General features: G+C 61.4%; 5 protein-coding genes and 1 non-coding gene across 6 annotated transcripts; 4 read left to right on the forward strand and 2 right to left on the reverse strand.

The window, feature by feature from the left end:
* Positions 1 to 15: 15 nt before the first annotated feature.
* VTJ83DRAFT_4879 (uncharacterized protein) lies at positions 16 to 4,119 on the reverse strand (the record flags this gene model as incomplete). The annotated part of the gene is made up of 5 exons (XM_071011416.1): positions 16 to 2,161; positions 2,222 to 2,290; positions 2,352 to 2,423; positions 2,479 to 3,778; positions 3,840 to 4,119. 5 exons carry the CDS (start codon positions 4,117 to 4,119, stop codon positions 16 to 18), a joined length of 3,867 nt encoding a protein of 1,288 aa, XP_070866329.1.
* Positions 4,120 to 6,626: 2,507 nt separating this feature from the next.
* Positions 6,627 to 6,719, forward strand: VTJ83DRAFT_t88. The gene has a single exon. It is a non-coding gene; the product is annotated as a tRNA-Arg (tRNA).
* An 838-nt stretch (positions 6,720 to 7,557) lies between these two features.
* On the forward strand, positions 7,558 to 14,569 carry VTJ83DRAFT_4880 (uncharacterized protein; the record flags this gene model as incomplete). Its single annotated transcript, XM_071011418.1, has 4 exons — positions 7,558 to 8,197; positions 8,290 to 10,748; positions 10,841 to 14,437; positions 14,516 to 14,569. 4 exons carry the CDS (start codon positions 7,558 to 7,560, stop codon positions 14,567 to 14,569), a joined length of 6,750 nt encoding a protein of 2,249 aa, XP_070866330.1.
* A 62-nt stretch (positions 14,570 to 14,631) lies between these two features.
* VTJ83DRAFT_4881 (uncharacterized protein) lies at positions 14,632 to 15,779 on the forward strand (the record flags this gene model as incomplete). The annotated part of the gene is made up of 3 exons (XM_071011419.1): positions 14,632 to 14,705; positions 15,375 to 15,431; positions 15,539 to 15,779. 3 exons carry the CDS (start codon positions 14,632 to 14,634, stop codon positions 15,777 to 15,779), a joined length of 372 nt encoding a protein of 123 aa, XP_070866331.1.
* Positions 15,780 to 16,017: 238 nt separating this feature from the next.
* On the forward strand, positions 16,018 to 16,500 carry VTJ83DRAFT_4882 (uncharacterized protein; the record flags this gene model as incomplete). Its single annotated transcript, XM_071011420.1, has 1 exon — positions 16,018 to 16,500. One exon carries the CDS (start codon positions 16,018 to 16,020, stop codon positions 16,498 to 16,500), a length of 483 nt encoding a protein of 160 aa, XP_070866332.1.
* Positions 16,501 to 17,138: 638 nt separating this feature from the next.
* On the reverse strand, positions 17,139 to 18,629 carry VTJ83DRAFT_4883 (uncharacterized protein; the record flags this gene model as incomplete). Its single annotated transcript, XM_071011421.1, has 4 exons — positions 17,139 to 17,739; positions 17,847 to 18,204; positions 18,302 to 18,392; positions 18,489 to 18,629. The coding sequence occupies 4 exons, from the start codon at positions 18,627 to 18,629 to the stop codon at positions 17,139 to 17,141; spliced, it is 1,191 nt and encodes a 396-aa protein (XP_070866333.1).
* Positions 18,630 to 19,814: the final 1,185 nt, after the last annotated feature.

Consider the following 19,814-nt stretch of genomic DNA (forward strand, 5'->3'; position numbering starts at 1 on the left):
GGCGCTCAAGGGTCCTCACAACGACATGCCCCCCTTCCCTGCAACCTGCGACAACCCGTCCGTCTGCGGTGACATGGCCATCAACCCCACCGTGTCCAAGCTCCCCTTCCGGTCTCCGCGACCCCCGCCACTCTCCGGGCTCCTGCTCCCACGCCCATCCCCATCCCTATCCCTCTCTCTCCCCTTGCCTTTCCCCCCGCTCTTTCTCTCCTCAAGATGGCCAGAACCCGATGTCCGGCCCGTGATCCCCAACCCAGACCCAGGACCACCCGTTCCGGAACCGCTAGCAGCAGCGAGCTTGTCTTCCCCCACCACCGCTGCAGACCCGGACCCGGAGCTCCTCCACACCCCCAACGGACGCCTCGGCGGCAAGCTCCGGCGGCTGACGACGCCACCGCTTCCGCTACCACCGGCAACGTTGGCACCGCCTCCGCTCGAGACCGCCGCCGCCGCCGCCGCCGTCCTCGCCCGTCTCAACCAAGCCGGTCCCACCCTGCCCCCTTCTCTCTCACGATCCCTCTCCCTCTCCCTCGCCTGCGCCATCGCAACCTCAATCAGCGCCTGCCCTCTCGTCGAGCTTGGGTCCGACCCGACCGAGAATCCGCCTCCGGCTGCCCTTCGCTGTCTCTGCTGCTGCTGGTAATCGCGGTAATGGTGGTGGTGCGGATGAGGATGGTGATGGAGCGACCTCCCCCATGAAGACGGCTTGCCCGTCTCGTCAGAGTGATACTCCCCGTCCGTGTGCCTGCGTGCCAGGGAGCGCATCTCGCGGAACATGAAGCCGAGGCTTTCTTCCAGAGATTGCATCTTGGCGAGAAGGGTGCGGTTGACATCGTCGGCGGAGCCGCTGCTCATAGGTTCGCGGTTGTGGTTGGAGGTCTCAGGGTAAGCCGAGGAGGTGGTGAGGAGATCGGCGACGGAGTGTCGCCGCAAGGGGCGGGTCGTGGAGGCGCTCCCAGCGTTGGTGGCGGCCGCGATGTCAAGGGTAAGGCCCCCAGAACGACCCGGCATGGTGCGATATAGGCTCTCGCCGGGCTGGATCATGGAGCGCGGGCGATTCGCGGCGAGGTACATGTGGCGTCGAGGGGAGCGGCGGCCGGCGCCCGCAGTGATTGGGGTGGCGACGGGCGTGTGACGGGAGCTCATGGGGCGCGAGAAGGGTCGGGACGTGGGCCAATCGGAGGCGGACGAGTCGTCTGGTTGCGTGCTTTCAGGTGCGTAGAGGATCGTGTTGGTTGACATGGTTCGGGTGTGAAGAGGCACATGGCGTGAAGTAGGTGGTCGAGGAGACTCCAGCTCGGGATTGCTGAACCTGGTACCAACCGGGGTGAAGTAGTCTTCGTCTTCGATTGCCTCGTCCTGGTTCGCGCCTCTGTCGGTCAGATTGTTGGTCGCGTCGTCGCCTTCATCCTCGTCGTTCGTCACCAGCTCGTCATCCCCGTCGGCCTCGGCATCCGTGTGAACCTTGGGCTCGACTGTATAGTCCCTCCGCATGATGCCGTCGTCAAAGTCGTACATGGCAGCAGCGATGGGGTAAGGAGCTTCGGATATGATATCGGCCGGGTCGCTCGCCGTTGACCGGATGTCCGAGTAATGCCGCGGGATCCTGGATGGTCTCTCGCGGTTCATGCTGAGCCTCCGCTGCCAGTCGCTGCCCATGCGCGTGCTGTTCATGGTCGAGTAATTCCGTGGTGACGGCTCGTGTTGGTCCATCCATGTTCGGATGGCAGTCTGCGTCTTGTGCCGATCATTCCGTCGCTGGGTCCTCGCGTTCGGAACGCGCCGGAAGACCTCCTCCAGCGCGCGCTCCCTCTCAAAAGCCACCACAGACTCTTCACGGATCCGAATGCTGGGGCTGAAGAAGGTAGACCTGCTGGCAGGGTCTGAAAGGGCATGGCGGCGAGCACGCTGCGGCCGGTCCACGAGGTCCGTGGACTCGTACATGCTGCAGGCCAGGATAAATTTTTCGTAGAAGTAGATGCCAAACAGCAAGGGGAAGTGGGTGACGCGGAGCACAGTGTGGTTCAGCCACACATACTGCCGTCTGGGCATGGCGTAGCTCAGGGGCATGAGAGCCCAGGCGAAGATGTTCAGCGGGGGTGCGTAACAGAAGGGAGCATCGTTCTTGGCCATGGCCATGGTGTTGACGGCAAACGTGAACCTGACAAGGCCGCGTTAGTAACACAACCCCCTCCCCCAGGAACGCGTAGCCAACACGTACTGGTGCTCCTCGGTGGCCCTCGAATTGATAACCATCAAGGAATTGGTAAGAACCGCGATGAGGATTGCTCTGAGAAGTCATTAGTCTTCGGCACCGCAAGGTCACGGCCGGTACCCAAGGAGCTACCCACATGACGACAAAATGGCTCATAACCAGAAACAAGACAAGCAGCGTCTTGCCCATCCAGTTGTATGACGACCACCTTGGAGCAACGTCAGCAACCGTGCGACTTCGGCAGACGGGGCCGGTTGACTTACATATCCCAGGCGGACGGAGTGAAACCGAGCAGCGCTTGGAACAGTTTGTAGGCGATGGCGGTGGGTCCGTCGGGGTTCTTGGAGAAGGCGAAAAACACAAAAAAGCCGCCGCAGCAGATGAATGCGAGGACGAAGATGGCGCCCAGGTCCAGCATCAGCAAGCGCAGCGAGATGAGCAGACGGGAGAAAGAGCGATGGTGGTCCAGGATGCCGATGACCCTGGGCAGCAGGAGGACGGCGTTGACAGCGAGGACATCGTAGGCGTTCTGGTTCCATTGGTGGGGGTCCAAGAGGAAGACGCCGTAGATGCGCATGCAGTAGTACACCATCAGCAGCACCAAGATGCCAAGGTCGAAGATGTTCCAGAAGCTCATGACGTAGAAGGAGAGGCCCTGTTCGCTGAAGCCGACGAGCTCGTCGAGCATGAAGCCGGCGCTCCATATCCAGAAGACCAGCTCCACGGACGTGATACGGCTGGACCTCTGCCCCAGGACAGCGAGGAACAGGCCTATCAGGATGAGCAGAGAGCACGTAGAGAAGAGGCGGCGGTAGCGGGGGACCCGCAGCCTCGAGAGCTTGAACAGCGAGGCAGACCGGGGGTCGTACAGTCTCACGGAGCATCTTCCGGTGAAGGGCTTGGACTGCGGGGGCTCGTACTTGGTCCGCTGGTCACGGTCGCCGAGCAGGGGCGTTCGGACGGTGCTATGGCGGCGGGATGGAATGCTACCAGTGACACTGCCGGATGAGCCTAGCCTGCCGGGCTCGTGGGCTGGGACAGAGAAGCAGAGGAAGCCGTTCCAGATGGCCTCCAGGTACTGCACGACGAGGGGATGGGCCAGGAAATGCTTTGCGGAGGCGCGGATGGCCACCTCGAGGGCCGAGGTCCTGGGAGCCATGGCGGACTGGAGGGGTCGGCTGCCTCCCGGCGCGAGGGGGGTTTGGGTTCCGGAGCAGCCTTGGAGGGGATAGAAGTCATAGCAGAGGGCGTCAATGAGCTCCCGAGTAGAATACTCCTTGAGAAGCTTGATGGCCAAGAGCTGGCATACCCTGGCGCGAGTAGCGTTCGTGCCGGCGGTGCCCAGAGAGAGGCGGGACTCCTTTTCAAACTGCAGGCAGTTGGCCATCAAGGCATAGAGGGTGGCGGGCGAGAAATGCTGGGCTCGAATCTGCTGCTGCATGGGCTTGACAAGAAACTGCGATATCTGCGGCGACCTCAGCTGCTCCCAGGAGAGGGCCGTCTCGGTCCGGGTTTGGACCATGTCACGGATGGCATGCGTGATGCTGAAGACGGGTATGGCATCTGCAGGCCGAGGGGTCAGCCACCGCGACAGAGCCGGAGGGGATCCGAACTCTCGCCTCACCTAAATTATTGGCAGAGAAGAGGGGCAGAATGCCCGAGGAGCGGGCCATGCCGTCCTCGTCGTCCGGGCGGCCCCCAGAAGGCGCGCGAGGCTGGGCGGCGCCATCGGACTCATCTTCGTCGTCGTCGTCGGCCTCGGTGAAGTCCGCGGTTGCGTGGAGGTGGCGGCGATATTCGGCAATGGACGGGCGAAAGGCAAAGTCCTGCTCTAGGTCGACAGGCTGCTGGTCGTCGGCTCTCGAGCTGCTGCCCCGAAAGGGTCGAAGGAGGGCCGACAGCATTCTCTGGCGAAGTTGGGCAGCACGGGCCCCCGGGTGGTCTCAGATCAGGCGGCGGAGCGCCATAGACGGTGCACCGGGAGAGATGGTTCGGGGGCGGGAGTTCTGACGGATGGTCGAAGGAGGCGCGGAGGGGATTGTTCGGCGTGGCTGGGGTTGTTGTTGTTCGCCTTGACGGTTTCTCGTTCGATGACGGACTGGATCACCGGCTTCGAGGTGGAGAAGAATAGAGCCAGAAGGAGAGAAGAGAGAGGAAGACGCCGAAAAAGAAGCCAGCGACGTCGAGAATCAACAACACGGCTGCCCGCCAAAGAAGAAAAAATTAACAATACTGGCCTGATGGTACATGATCTTCCTTCGCCCTGTCTTCTCCAAAGCCCAACACCCAGGATCCAAGATCCGAAAACCCTCCCAGGAAGGATGATGCTCGACAGCACGTGGAGCGCGACTGGGCGAGGGCCGGAAAGGTGGAGGAGGATGAGGAAGCGCGAGAGTGCCGGCATGGGCCAATAATTATAGGAGGACCCGCCCAGCTCGACCGATCCGCTATCCTGCATGCTGAGTCGGGGGCTCGGTTCAGGGGGGTCAGCTGGGGAGTCCCTGCTGTGGCGCTAGTCTGGAGCCGCTAACACCTGCCGCCACTGCCGCCAACTGCTTCACTGCTGCATCGCATCCCGTTCCATGCACCCATCCATCCATGCAATTCTCACTCACAATCCTTTCCAACCTCGTCGAGGTTCCTCAGGCTCTCTCACCCGCTTGGACCTTGCATCTCCACCCCACTGGAACCTCACCTTGCATGCTCGGGCCCGGCGTCGCTCGCACGGGATGGCGAGACAACACAAGAGACGGGACAGAGAGTGCGGTGCTATAGATGATGCATGTCTCATCCTTTTGCCTCTGCTATGGCTTCCACCTTCGAGCCTCACGTCCAACCTTGTCTTCCTCCACCTGGCCACACACCGCCAGAGCCCGGGCCCGATCTCTCTCATTCTGGATGAGCCTGGCGAATCGGCGTGCGCAAAGCGGCAGTTGTGGTTGTCCCACGGCGACGAATCGCGGGGTCAAGGTCGCCAAGGTGGGCGCCGCCAAGTCCTCGAGAGGCGTTGATGAAGGGATCGGGCAAGCCCAGCTCTGCAATCCACCGACCGGGGGTGGGGGGGGGGGGGGGGACGCCCACACCTCGCGTGGTCATACCAGGAATAGCGTCTCGCCCGCGAACGGGACGCGGCAGGCTGCGATACAACCCCCTCTCGCTGAGACAGCGCTTGTCCCCCTTGGGGGACAGGAATGAGCACACAAGAGTGAAAGAGAAAGAGAGAGAGAGGGCCAGTGCCAATTTCTGCGGGGACGACCGTCGGCAATGACAAAAAAGACAGAGCAAGATTCCAGCGATGGCCTGATCACCAGATGGCCCGTGGACGGTGAGAGGTGCAGGCGACACCTTCGCAGCTCCCGGCCGGGTTACACCAACTTTCGACCATCTGCGAGCCATGCAGCAGCTTCAATGCTTCGCGCAGCGCTCGTCACCTATCAGAACCAATGCCAACCCTCCGTAAGAGTTTGTCGTGCCGATCGCACGCTAACTTTCCTATCTTGGTGAAGAGAAGTCCGAAACAGGACTTATCAGGGGCCGAGAGAGGGCTTTGGAGAAAGGCGGAGGGAGACCTGAGCAGTGTGTTGACATCACCTGCCAGAAATCGAACGCGCTGCCTCATTCCGGCCATGCGAACAAAAGAGACATTTTCAAGAGCGCCCGTCCCTGTTTCCCATCTTCAACGGCGAGCGAGAGAGACTACGGGGAACCTGCAGCTACACTAGCGGAGCGAGGCCGGAGAAACAAAAGGGAAACATGGCGCCTGTGGGCTATCGAAACATGCTGCATGGGGGAGAGCGGCATTCTGCCCCCCACGCGGCCGAGGTGAACCCGGTCTGGCTCGGCCCACCTTCTCCTCACCGTCACGCGGCGCAAGACGGGATTGAATCGCGGGGTAGCACCGTACCGTGGACGCCAAGCACAGGCGCCTGTCCCCAAGGTTCCATCCATCCCATGGCGTGCATCTCCCAGGACGCGCCAGCGTCTCGATCTCGCAGCCGTTGCACGTTGCAGGTCGGGTGACGGAGGACCTTTTGCCTGAGGCGAATCATGGATCCCGGCCTCTTTGCTCCATCCCCCGGGCCACCCACATCCACCCACATCCACCGAGAGCAGCGAGGGATTCGGGACACGCCCGCTCAGTCAAGGGATACTGAGCACCATGAGGAGCGCCCTGTGTCGGCGACGCGCCGTCCCACCCGTTCGCCATGAGCCGCCATGGATAATCAGCTATCCGTCTTCGTCCGCAGCTGCGCGGTCCTGGTCGAAGCAGCGTTTCGTCTCCTCAGGACCCGGCCTGGTGGGCTCCCGTCGCCCTGGCCTGCCCCGCCCCTGGATCGTCCCCGAGCCCGATACCACGGTGCGCCAGGTTCAAAGGTCCACACATCGGACCCGTCTTTTAACAACAACAAGCGGTCCGCTGGCTCAATGGCAGAGCGTCTGACTACGGCTCCTTCCAGGAGTTCAAGTAATCAGGAGGTTCCAGGTTCGACCCCTGGGTGGATCGATCTCAACAAACCATCGAGGAAACGAGATGGCGCTTTTTCCGTTATTTATTTCGCATTGGGTCGAAAAATCGAGATGCGGCTCATTCGAAAGAGGGAAGCTCCTTTTTTCAGAATGTCATATTCTGAATATCGCATGGGAAGCTGCGAAGGCGAGGCGGTGCCGAAAACACCAGAGCGCTGAAAATCACAATGAGGAGAAAGCTGAAAAATTGAGAGTGCGAGGCGGTAACACGATCGGGGCTGCTTTTGCAGCATGATCCCTGCACGACACAGGCGAGAGCCCCACCCCGAGGACCCCGCCGGCCCGGTTTCTCGGCGCTGATTGGCCAGATCGCCGCCGGACACGACGGACTCGGCAGTAACCGTTCATGTCCCTTGCTGGAATGCCCCGCGCTAAACATCACCGCCCTGCAAAAAAAGTCGTTTTGCCGGCTTTTTGTGGCGGGGCATCGTCCGGACAAGAGCAATACAAATTCTTCAGACAAGAGACCTCACGATTTTCTTTTGCCTCTTGCTCGTTCTCCTTTCTGTGCAAAAGAGCTGCGGAAGCTTGGATGATGCCAGTGTCCGAGTGACGACAGCTCTTCTTTCTCTTTGCATCAATCCCCCTTTCCAAGTCGTGCCGGGCCAATTGCTACCGCCACTCACCGAGTAAGACGAGAGAGGGTTGAGAGCGGACGTTCGAGCCCCTCCTCCGAGTCTCTCGCGCCGTCGCCTCGGCGTACACCCTCCCTTTTTTTTTTCCCCCCCTCCTCTCTCTTTCTCCATCTCCTCACTTCGTTCCCTCTCTTGCTCCCTCCCCCTCCTTTCGACGATTCGTCTCGTTCCAAAACGACAATGGTCGAAACCGTCTACAGGCCCGCCACGGCGGTCGTCGCCAGCTCCGAGCCGCAAGGGCTGATGGCTCTGGAGCTCGAGGACGGCACCGTCTATCAGGGTTACAGCTTCGGTGCTCAGAAGAGCATCGCTGGCGAGCTGGTGTTCCAGACGGGCATGGTCGGGTACCCCGAGTCCGTCACGGACCCCTCGTACTGTGGCCAGATCCTCGTCATCACGTTCCCCCTCGTTGGGAACTACGGCGTGCCCCCGAGGGAGGCTCTTGACGAGCTCCTCGGCGACCTTCCCGCCCACTTTGAGTCTTCCCAGATTCACATTGCCGGTCTCGTCACCGCCACGTACGCCGGGGAGGACTACTCGCACTTCCTGGCCCAGTCCTCGCTCGGCGCATGGCTCAAGGAGCAGGGCATCCCCGCCATGTACGGCGTTGACACGCGCGCTCTGACCAAGCGCATCCGCGAGAAGGGAAGCATGCTCGGCCGCATGCTCCTCGAGAAGCAGGTCGACCTGTCCAACGGCGTCAATGGCGCCGTTGGCGAAGCTGAGAGCTCATCCCTGCCGGGCAGGTTAGGCGACTGGCGGGCGCACTTTGAGACGGTCGATTGGGTCAATCCCAACGAAAAGAACCTCGTCGCCGAGGGTGAGTCACAGCTTGCTGCCTGCCAGCAAACACCCGTGCGAAGGGGGACCATGCTGACATGCGCGCCCTCTTTCCTCGCTTGCCCCTGCTAGTTTCCATCAAGGCCCCGAAGCTGTACAGGCCGCCCGAGTCCGTCGCCCTCAAGCACCCGTCTGGCCGGCCCCTGCGTGTCGTCTGCCTTGACGTTGGCATGAAGTACAACCAGCTGAGGTGCCTGCTGAAGCGCGGCGTCGAGGTCCTGGTGTGCCCCTGGGACTACGACTTCACCGCCGAAGTGTATGACGGCTTGTTCCTGTCCAACGGCCCCGGCAACCCGGCCACCTTGGCATCCACCACCAAACGCATCGCCGCGGCCCTCGAGGCCAACCGGACGCCCATCTTCGGCATCTGCCTGGGCCACCAGCTGCTGTCGCGCGCCGCCGGCGCCAAGACGGTCAAGCTCAAGTTCGGTAACCGCGGTGAGAACATCCCCTGCACCAGCATGGTGACGGGCCGCTGCCACATCACCTCTCAGAACCATGGCTACGCCGTGGACGCCGCCACCCTGCCCGAGGGCTGGCAGGAGCTCTTCGTCAACGCCAACGACGGCAGCAACGAGGGCGTCATGCACATGTCTCGCCCCCACTTTAGCGTGCAGTTCCACCCCGAGAGCACCCCCGGTCCTTGCGACACCGAGTTCATCTTCGACGTCTTCATCCAAACGGTCGCCGCCTGTGCCGCCGACAGCAGCCTGCTCGAGAAGCCCGTCACCTTCCCCGGCGGCACCATCGAGGAGAACAACCGCAAGAACCCCCGTGTCTCGGTGCGCAAGGTGCTCGTCCTCGGCAGCGGTGGCCTCTCCATCGGCCAGGCCGGCGAGTTCGACTACTCGGGTAGCCAGGCCATCAAGGCGCTCAAGGAGGAGGGCATCTACACGGTCCTTATCAACCCCAACATCGCCACCATCCAGACCTCCAAGGGCCTGGCCGACAAGGTCTTCTTCTTGCCCGTAAATGCCGAGTTCGTGCGCAAGGTCATCATCTACGAGAAGCCCGACGCCATCTACTGCACCTTTGGTGGCCAGACGGCCCTGCAGGTCGGCATCCAGCTCAAGGACGAGTTCGAGGCCCTCGGCGTCAAGGTCTTGGGCACGCCCATCGACACCATCATCACGACCGAGGACCGCGAGCTCTTCGCCAAGAGCATGGACGCCATCGGCGAGAAGTGCGCCAAGTCGGCCGCCGCCAACAACGTCGAGGAGGCCCTGCGTGTCGTCAAGGACATTGGCTTCCCTGTCATCGTGCGTGCTGCCTACGCCCTCGGCGGTCTCGGCAGCGGCTTCGCCAACAACGAGGAGGAGCTGCTCGACCTCTGCAACAAGGCCTTCGCGGCGAGCCCCCAGGTCCTGATCGAGCGCAGCATGAAGGGCTGGAAGGAGATCGAGTACGAAGTGGTGCGCGATTGCCAGGACAACTGCATCACCGTCTGCAACATGGAGAACTTCGACCCCCTCGGCATCCACACGGGTGACTCGATCGTTGTCGCCCCGTCGCAAACCCTGTCGGACGAGGACTACAACATGCTCCGCACCACGGCCGTCAATGTGATCCGCCACCTCGGCGTCGTCGGCGAGTGCAACATCCAGTACGCCCTGAACCCCTTCTCCAAGGAGTACTGCATCATCGAGGTCAACGCCCGTCTGTCGCGCTCCTCAGCCCTCGCCTCCAAGGCTACGGGCTACCCGCTCGCCTTCATCGCTGCCAAGCTGGGCCTTGGTATCCCGCTCAAGGAGATCAAGAACAGCGTCACCAAGGTGACGTGCGCCTGCTTCGAGCCGTCCCTCGACTACGTGGTGGTCAAGATGCCTCGCTGGGATCTCAAGAAGTTCACCCGCGTCTCAACCCAGCTCGGCTCGTCCATGAAGAGCGTCGGCGAGGTCATGAGCATCGGCCGTACCTTTGAGGAGGCCATCCAGAAGGCCATCCGCTCCATTGACTTCCACAACCTGGGCTTCAACGAGACCCCGGCCCTCATGTCGATCGACGATGAGCTCCAGACGCCCTCGGACCAGCGCCTCTTCGCCATTGCGAACGCCATGGCCGCCGGCTACTCGGTCCAGCGCATCTGGGAGCTGACCAAGATCGACAAGTGGTTCCTCGACCGCCTCAAGGGCCTCAGCGACTTCGCCAAGAGCCTGAAGGAGCTCAAGGCCGCCGGCGGCGTTCTCCGCCCGGCCACTCTGCTCCACGCCAAGCAGCTCGGCTTCTCGGACCGCCAGCTCGCCAAGTTCTGGGGCTCAAACGAGCTTGCCATCCGCCGCATGCGCCTCGAGGCCGGCATCACCCCCTTCGTCAAGCAGATCGACACCGTCGCCGCCGAGTTTCCGGCCTACACGAACTATCTGTACCTGACGTACAATGCCAGCGAGCACGACATCACCTTTGACGACCACGGCGTCATGGTCCTCGGCTCGGGCGTCTACCGTATCGGATCCTCCGTCGAGTTCGACTGGTGCTCGGTCCGCGCCATCCGCACGCTGCGCGAGACGGGTTTCAAGACCATCATGGTCAACGTAAGCTGCCCGACGAGTTTCTTGGGGGTTCCCATGGAACCTCACCAGGACCCGTGCCCCGTTCACGATAGCCATGCTGACGCTCTGCCCAGTTCAACCCGGAAACGGTCTCCACGGACTACGACGAAGCCGACAGGCTCTACTTCGAGAACATCAACATGGAGACGGTGCTCGACATCTACGAGGTCGAGTCGGCGAGCGGCGTGCTGGGCGCCATGGGCGGCCAGACCCCCAACAACATCGCTCTCCCCTTGCAGCGCGCCGGCGTACGGGTGCTCGGCACGTCTCCTGAGATGATCGACACCGCCGAGAACCGCTACAAGTTCTCGCGCATGCTTGACCGCATCGGCGTCGACCAGCCTACCTGGAAGGAGCTGACAAGCTTCGAAGAGGCCAAGGAGTTCTGCAAGAAGGTGTCGTACCCGGTGCTGGTGCGGCCGTCGTACGTTCTCTCGGGTGCCGCTATGAACACGGTGTACTCGGAGGATGACCTGCAGAGCTACCTGCAGCAGGCGGCCGAGGTGTCGCCCGAGCACCCGGTTGTCATCACCAAGTACATTGAGAACGCCAAGGAAATCGAGATGGATGCCGTGGCCAAGGACGGCAAGCTGGTCGGTCACTTCATCTCGGAGCACGTCGAGAACGCGGGCGTGCACTCTGGTGACGCTACCCTGGTGCTGCCCCCGCAGGACCTGTCGACGACGACGATCCAGCGCATCGAGGAAGCGACGCGCAAGATTGGCGATGCTCTCAACGTGACGGGCCCCTTCAACATCCAGTTCATCGCCAAGGACAACGACATCAAGGTCATTGAGTGCAACGTGCGCGCGTCGCGTTCGTTCCCCTTCGTGTCCAAGGTCATGGGCGTCGACCTCATCGAGATTGCCACCAAGGCCATGATGGGCGTCCCCTTCGAGGAGTACCCCGAGACCACCCTGCCGCCCAACTGCGTCGGCGTCAAGGTGCCGCAGTTCAGCTTCTCGCGGCTGTCGGGCGCTGACCCGGTGCTGGGCGTCGAGATGGCGTCGACGGGCGAGGTGGCGTCGTTCGGCTCCGACAAGTTCGAGGCGTACCTCAAGGCCCTGCTGTCGACGGGCTTCAAGGTGCCCAAGAAGAACGTTCTCCTCTCGATCGGCTCCTACAAGGACAAGATGGAGATGCTGCCGTCGGTCCGGAAGCTGCAGGAGATGGGCTACAAGCTGTTCGCCACGACCGGCACGGCCGACTTCCTCGAGAGCAACGGCGTGAAGGTCAACTACCTCGAGGTGCTCGGCAAGGGCGAGGACGATCTGAAGTCGGAGTACTCGCTCTCGCAGCACCTGGCCAAGAACATGATTGATCTGTACATCAACCTGCCGTCCAACAACCGGTACCGCCGCCCGGCCAACTACGTGAGCAAGGGTTACCAGACGCGCCGCATGGCCGTCGACTACCAGATCCCGCTCGTTACCAATGTCAAGAACGCGAAGCTGCTGGTCGAGGCGCTCGCGCGGCACTTCGATCTTGAGATCGGCATCCGCGATTATCAGACGAGCCACCGCACCGTCCAGCTGCCCGGCCTGATCAACATTGCGGCTTTCGTGCCGGGCCTGGTCACCCGCGACAGCGACGATCTCCAGCGCGTCACCCGGGCCTCGGTGGCGGCCGGGTTCAGCATGATCCGCGTCATGCCCGTCGGCAAGGACGGCTCCATCTCGGACGTCAAGTCGCTCAAGGTGGCCCAGCAGAACGGCAAGCGCGGCGCCTACTGCGACTTCAACCTGTCCATCACCGCCACGTCGGATAACGCCCACCAGATCAGCCACACCGCCGGCGAGGTTGGTTCGCTCTTCATCCCCTTCAACCATCTCTCGGACAACATCAGCAAGGTGGCGGCCGTCGAGGCGCACTTTGATGCCTGGCCCACGCACAAGCCCATCATCACGGACGCGCGCACGACGGACCTTGCGTCGATCCTCCTGCTCGCCAGCCTGCACAGCCGCCGCATCCACGTCACCGCCGTCACCACCAAGGACGACATCAAGCTCATCGCCCTGAGCAAGGCCAAGGGCCTCAAGGTGACGTGCGACGTCAGCGTGTCCGCGCTGTACCTGTCGCAGGATGACTACCCCGGCTGCACGCTCCTGCCCACGGCCGAGGACCAGGCTGCGCTCTGGGAGAACCTTGGCGTGATCGACGTCTTCTCTATTGGTAGCCTGCCTTACCAGCTCGCCCACTTCCTGGACAAGCCCGCGGACGCGACGGTTGGCATCGCCGACGCCGTGCCCCTGCTCCTGACCTCGGTTGCCGAGGGCAGGCTGACCATCGACGATGTTCGGCTCAGGCTTCACGACAACCCGCGCGACATCTTCGAGCTCCACGACCAGGTGGGCGCCGGCGTCGAAATCGAAGTTGGCCGGGAGTACTCCCTGAAGCCCGAGGCGTGGTCGCCCTTCGCGGGCCGCACCCTCAAGGCCTCGGTTCAGCGCGTCACCTTCCAGGATCAGGTCGTCTGCCTCGACGGCGCGGTCCTGCAGGTGCCTCCCAAGGGTGCCGACATGTCGACGCACGGTGCCCTCCCGCCCACGTCAGTCGCCGCCATCTCGTCGCCTGCCGTCCGACCCGTCCAGCACATTCCCATGTCGCCGATCGACGATCGCCGCCCGTCGCTGGCGTCCGTCGTCGGCGTCAAGTCGGTGCTGACCGCCCGGACCAAGACGACCGAGGGCGCGATGGCCGCCACCCCCAAGGTGCTGGCCCTGGACGAGCTGGGCCTCCCGCTGGCTCCGCTCATGCAGCAGCCTACAGTGTCGCCGCTGCAGGAGCTACTCCACGCCCCGTCGGCCTTCAAGAAGTCGCACGTGCTGTCGGTGATGCAGTATTCGCGGCAGGACCTGCGGCTGCTGTTCCACGTCGCCCAGGAGATGCGGGTGGGCGTGCAGCGCGAGGGCGTGCTCGACATCCTGCGCGGCAAGCTGCTGTGCACGCTCTTCTACGAGCCATCGACGCGCACGTCGTCGTCGTTCGACGCGGCCATGCAGCGTCTTGGCGGTCGCACCGTCGCCATCGACACGTCCACCTCGTCCGTCCAGAAGGGAGAGACGCTCCAGGACACGCTGCGCACCCTGGCGTGCTATGGCGACGCCGTCGTTCTCCGCCACCCCGACGAGAAGTGCGTCGACGTCGCCAAGAGGTTCTCCCCCGTCCCCGTCATCAACGGCGGCAACGGCTCCAAGGAGCACCCCACCCAAGCGTTCCTCGACCTCTTCACCATCCGCGAGGAGCTCGGCACCGTGCAGGGCCTGACCATCACCTTCGTGGGTGACCTCCTGTACGGCCGGCCGGTGCACTCCCTCGTCTACCTGCTGCGCCACTACCAGGGCGTCAAGGTGCAGCTCGTCTCGCCCAAGGCGCTGCGCCTGCCGCGCGAGGTGCGCCAGCAGCTTGTGAGCGCGGACCAGCTGCTGGTCGAGTCGGAGGTGCTGACCCCGGAGATTGTGGCCCGCACCGACGTGCTCTACTGCACGCGCGTGCAGAAGGAGCGGTTCCCGAGCCTGGAGGAGTACGAGGCGGTGAAGGGATCGTATCGGATCGATAATTCCACGCTCAAGCATGCCAAGCAGAGCATGGTCTTGTTGCACCCGCTGCCGAGGAATGAGGAGATTGCGGAGGAGGTGGATTTCGACCAGAGGGCGGCGTACTTCCGACAGGTGAGTTTTGTCTCTTTGTCCCCTTCCCCCTTGACCGGTCTGCAGAAGAAGACGGGTTTTGCTGACAGGATGTTACAGATGAGGTACGGCCTTTACTGCCGCATGGCGTTGCTCGCGCTTGTCATGTCATAGATGGGACCTGGCGACGGAGCGTCGAGGAGTTGAAAATGGTGGTGGCGTTTTGATCTGGTAACATGGATATCCTACGGATGGCTGGTTTGGGAGTAAACAAAAGTTTTCAAAACAGGCGGATGCCAGTGTGTTTTCTGTTTTCTTTTTTTTTTTTTTTGAGCCCTTATTTTTCAAAGGACCGAAATGGTTTTGTTGCCTACGTATAGACAAATGATTTGAACTGTAGACTCTGATGGCGGCTCGGGGTTGTTGCGCTATGGACTTGGTGAGATGCTCTGTGATATCTGCATGGATGGACGGTCAGAGATAGATTGAATGGGAGAGCCGTGTATTTGGATATTGGCTTAGGAAAAGCTAGATTGGTTTTTCATGGGTATCTTGTATGTAGGTATATTCTATTTCATTTCGGTGGTTGCATGTTCTGCGTGCCATGTTGCATACCAGTAACTACCTACTATGGCTGGCTCTCTTGTTTGCCTCTGACGTATGGTCTTGCTCGGGGGGAGGGGGGCTCGTCCACAACAAGAACCCTAACCCTGCGGTGGACGCGGGACTTCCTTGAGGGGCCCCAAAAGAGTGGGGCACAGAGTTGACTATACTATACTGTGTACGCAGTATGTCCCGGTCTGGGACCCACCTTGAAGCTTTCAAACCCGAACTCGTCCCGAAGCTGGTGAGCCATCAAAAGATGGACGAGACATGGGGAAACAGAAGGCATATCTGTGTCGTCACCCCGCCGCCCGCCGGAGCCCAAGTCGAGTAGCATTGGAGCTTCAGTTCCTCCGTTGCCAAGCCGACACAACAGTCTACCATTCTCTCGTGTCGTAACCCGAAGCCAATTTGAAGAGGCCCTCGACTTTCGGTGCGTGTTTTCATGGTGGGGGGACTTCTTGGTCAAGCGCGCCGCGCCGGGCTCGCCTGGGTGGTCATCCGATCCATAACGGTGCTAATTCTCGCAACCCGATGTAGGCTTCCTAAATCCTCAACTTCTCACCACATCTCTCCTTTCTACCGGCCGGGGACCCGGGCTTTTGCTCTCGTCTTGGTTGTCAACCTCGTCGCCGCCGAACCAATTCCTCGCGCACCTCGTCCGTCCGTTCTGACGGTGCTCGGATACAGAGCCGGGCACCCCAAACTACGAAAGCCTCTTGTTTTTCCTCGTTGCTTCACGAACAGACGAAAACCCGGCCCTGTTCCTCTCTGCACTTGAACGCTCTCGACGCTCCCGCAAGCAAGGGAAAGCACACCCGGCCCGAGAAAAGAAGAAGCAAATAAAACGACTCGGACTTAGCAACGGTACCAAGGAGGGCGTGGGGGACCAGAGAACCCGAACCTCTTCAAGCACCCAAAGGCCCGACCGCAGCAAAGCAACCAGAAGGTTTCCGAAACAAAAAAAAAAAAAAAAAAAAAAAAAAAAAAAAAAAAAAAAAAACACAAAGCCGGCCAACATGCCTCCTCCCCACCTCCACCCCCGGTCCCGCATGACCTCGTCCCTCTTCGCCACGACCCTCTTCGCAAGCTTCTTCGTCGTGGCGCTGCCGCACGTCCTGCCCTGCCCGGCGCCGCGGAGGGCGTTCGCCGACAGCGGGGCGCAGGAGGGCGCGGCGGACGCGGCGCCGCGGAGGGCGAAGACCGGCAGCAGGAGGAGGAGAGAAGGAGGGGCCTGCGGCAGGGAAGAAGACGGGATAGGGCCAGGAGGGGTGGGAGGAAGCGTTGGCAAGGCGGACGGCGACGGGAGGGAGGTGGTGGAGTTCCGGCCCGGGCCTGGCGAGAACGAGGACGGGGAAGCCGGGAGGAGGCTGCGAAGGGCCAAGGCGAGGAGGGAGTGCCCGGTGCCGAAACCGGGAGGGATATTGGGCGAGTGGTTGGGGTTTCACTCGAGCGACGGCGCAGGTGGGGAGGGGCAGGAGAGGACGAGGCCTGCTAGGTGACGAGGGGTAGGGGAGAGGGTGGAATGAAAAAGAAAGACAGAAAAAAACAAGGTCTGGTCGCTCTCAGAGGAGAGGAGAGAGGAGAGGATGGATTGGGCACAAAAAAAGGAAGCCTCCCATGCAAGGGAGTGGTAGATGACTAGGTGGGTTGGATATATGCTCTCTCGGTCATCATGTAGTAGTACTAAAACGGTACGGAAAAAAAAAATGGAAAAGTACTCTTGATAATGTAAGTCAGGGATGCATAGGTATGTGTATAAGGGATTAATATACATGTCTTTGATGGCCAAGTCTGTCCGAGAACCTCCTCTCGTCTTTCTTCAATCGTACGCGACCGTCCTGGCCGTCGCCTTTTTCACCCTATCGAATCGCCTCGTTCAAGATGAGTTGCATCATCCGCGCCAATGATGAATGACAAGTCCACTCTGATCCGTCGTCTGCTCGTCTGCTTTCTCATTTTGGTATTTTGGGTCTTCATACGTCATCATCAAACAGAGACAACACATGCGCGCCCCCCCCCCCCACACACACAAGACAACGCCAGCAATACCAAACGCACAAAGTTTACGAGGGCATGTCCTTCATAACCCAGCAACCCACAATAGACACAAAAAAGAGGAAAGAGGCAAAAGAAAAAATCACAAAAAGTAATCCGCCACCGGCTTCTTCGCCGGCATCCCCCTCGAATCTTGCGGCGCGGCCTGGAACACGTGGTAAATCCTCCCCGGGCCCTTCTTCTTGGTCGGCAGCGAGACATCACTCTGGCCCCAGCTCGCCGACCCGCCGGCCAGCCCGCCATCGCTCCGGTTCACGTCGCCGTTGCTCCTCGCCAGCACGCCCAGCCCCCCGGCGTCCTCCTGCAGCTCCAGCATGGCCGCCACGTTGCCGCACCGGTAGCAGTAGTTGGGCGCCGACCAGACGGTGACGATGCTCGCGTCGAACATCTCCTTGAACCCTTCCATGACGAGCTGGTGGGCGCGCGCGATAAGGCTCAGGTTGTTCTTGCGGTTGAACTGCTTCACGATGTCGGCGCCGAACAGGAAGCCGGCCCCGCGCGGGGACAGGCCCCAGCCGTCGATCTCGTCCGGGTCGGACCAGAGCAGGTCGCACATGGCGCCCTCGTGCGGCACCTCCTGCTTGCGGTCGATGAGGCGGATCTTATCCACCTTGTCGATCAGCGGGCTGAGGCCGCCGTGGACGCAGAGGATGGCGCCGGCGGGGTCGCCGAGGGAGCCGGCACTGGAGCCGGAGGCGCCGGAGCCCGGGGCCCGGTGAGGGTGGGTGCGGCGGAAGCGGAGGCCGCGGCGGGGGCGTCGCCGGCGGGATCCGGCGGGATCCCGTTGGACCCGCCGTTGATGCGTCCCTGGCTTTCCGAAGGGCCCAGGAAGCGCGAGATGATGCGGCCGTCCGAGCTGTGAACCTCGACCTCGACGTCGTCGCGGTTCGGCGCCGAGGGCAGGGTGTTGGAGGCGCCCAGGACGATGGCGCCCAGGGCGAGGTAATCAAACACGTCGCAGCAGTAGCGCCAGACGTTCGCGCTGCCGTACTTGCGCAGGCACTCGTCGTAGAAGCCGTAGACGGTGGTGATCTGGCGCGACTCGTGGTTGCCGCGGATCAGGGTCATGCGGTCCGGGTAGCGCACCTTGAGGCAGAGGAGCAGGAGGAAGGTTTCGAGGGAGTAGAAGCCCCGGTCGACGAAGTCGCCTGGTTAAAATAGATGGGTTGGTTAGCCAGGTTGTTATGGCGATGGCGCATCGGCGCGATCCTAGTAGGCAGGACCCCTCCCCGCCGACATACGCACCCATGAAGAGGTAGTTTGTATCCGGCACGTCGCCTCCAACACGGAAGAGTTCCATCAGGTCGTGGAACTGGCCGTGGATGTCGCCGCATATCTGGCAAGAGAGGCGCCGAGTCTGTCAGCGCACACATGGACTTCTCTAGAGCTTGTTCGGGGCGAGGTCGACGCGTTGGGCATGGCATGCACGTACCATGACAGGCGCATTCACCGTCACGACATTCCCCTCCTCGACGAGCAGCTCGCGGGCCTTGTGGCAGAGCTCGCGCACCTCGTGCTCGGGAATGGGCCGGCACGCCCGCAGCTGCTCAATGGCCCTGTCGATGTCGCTCATGGCGGCGGTGGTGGTGGATGCTGCTGCTGCTCGGATTGTCGCTTGGACTCTGGCGGGGGCCGGCGTAAGTTTCAAGCTGCTTGCTTGCTTTTGCTGGCTGCGAAGAGCAGCAGCAGCAGCAGCAGAGGCAGCGAAGAACGGCGGTGTCGGTGCGACGTGCTCCGGTGGGCGATGGCGAACGGGTGGGCGCTCGGGGGTGGCAGATCGGTGATGTCGTTTTTGATGTTGGGGGGGTTCAGGGTCGGTATCGGCGCGTCCTGTCTGTCTGTATGTCTGTCGGTATGTACGTACTTGCTTTCTTTTCTCTTCTTTTTTTTTTTTTTTTTGGCGGGGTGAGGGGCTGCTGATGGAGCGCGCAACGATTGCGTCGTCGGAGCGGTTGGAGCGGTCGGGTCGGGTCGCGGTTCGCAGGTTGCAGGTTGCGGGTTGCGGATTGCGGATTGCGGATTGCTGATTACGGATTACTGATTACGGGTTGCAGGTCGCGGGGCCCAAACGGCGATTTGCAGTCGCGCGGCGGGCGGTCAAGAAGCAGAACCCTGCCCCTGCAGGCTGCCTGCCTGCCTGCCTACGCAGTACCTGCCTACCTGCCGACCCTAGCAAAAGACAAGACCAACACGTGAAGCCCACCCTACCAAAAAAAAACAAAAGTATGCGTACTGAGTACAAGGTATTTAAGGTCCCGGCTCATCAAACCTCGCTGTACAAGATAAGGTAAGCTACGGTATGAACCTTGCCCAAAAAGTACCAGATGTCATGGAAAACCAACCCAGCACTGACACACATAAGAAATCTGAGCCTCTCTCTCAAGAGATCTCTCGACCACCAGCCGAAGCCAGCTAGCCGATCAATGGTATTAGACATTGATATACTGGGGTCACTCAGCATCAGACCCTCACTAACAGTATACTCGCTCGCTCTCCGCCCAGCCCCCATCCTGCCTATCCCGTTTGCCCCCACCACCTATCCATGTCAAGTCTGACCGATTAGGTATGTTGTGTAAAGACAATACAAATACGCTATTCCATCCAAGCAACAATCAAAAACCCATGCATGCTTTGCGGCTACCGTTGTCCCGCAGACACCGCGATGCTGCTTGTCGCGGCCGCCGGCCTGGGCGAGTGGTGATGATGATTGGTGTGATGTTTGGTTTCCCGGTTTCCCGTCCCGTCCTGGTATCCCGTG

Source organism: Remersonia thermophila, chromosome 4 (genome assembly GCF_042764415.1).
Source record: "Remersonia thermophila strain ATCC 22073 chromosome 4, whole genome shotgun sequence".
NCBI classification, from domain to species: domain Eukaryota; kingdom Fungi; phylum Ascomycota; class Sordariomycetes; order Sordariales; family Chaetomiaceae; genus Remersonia; species Remersonia thermophila.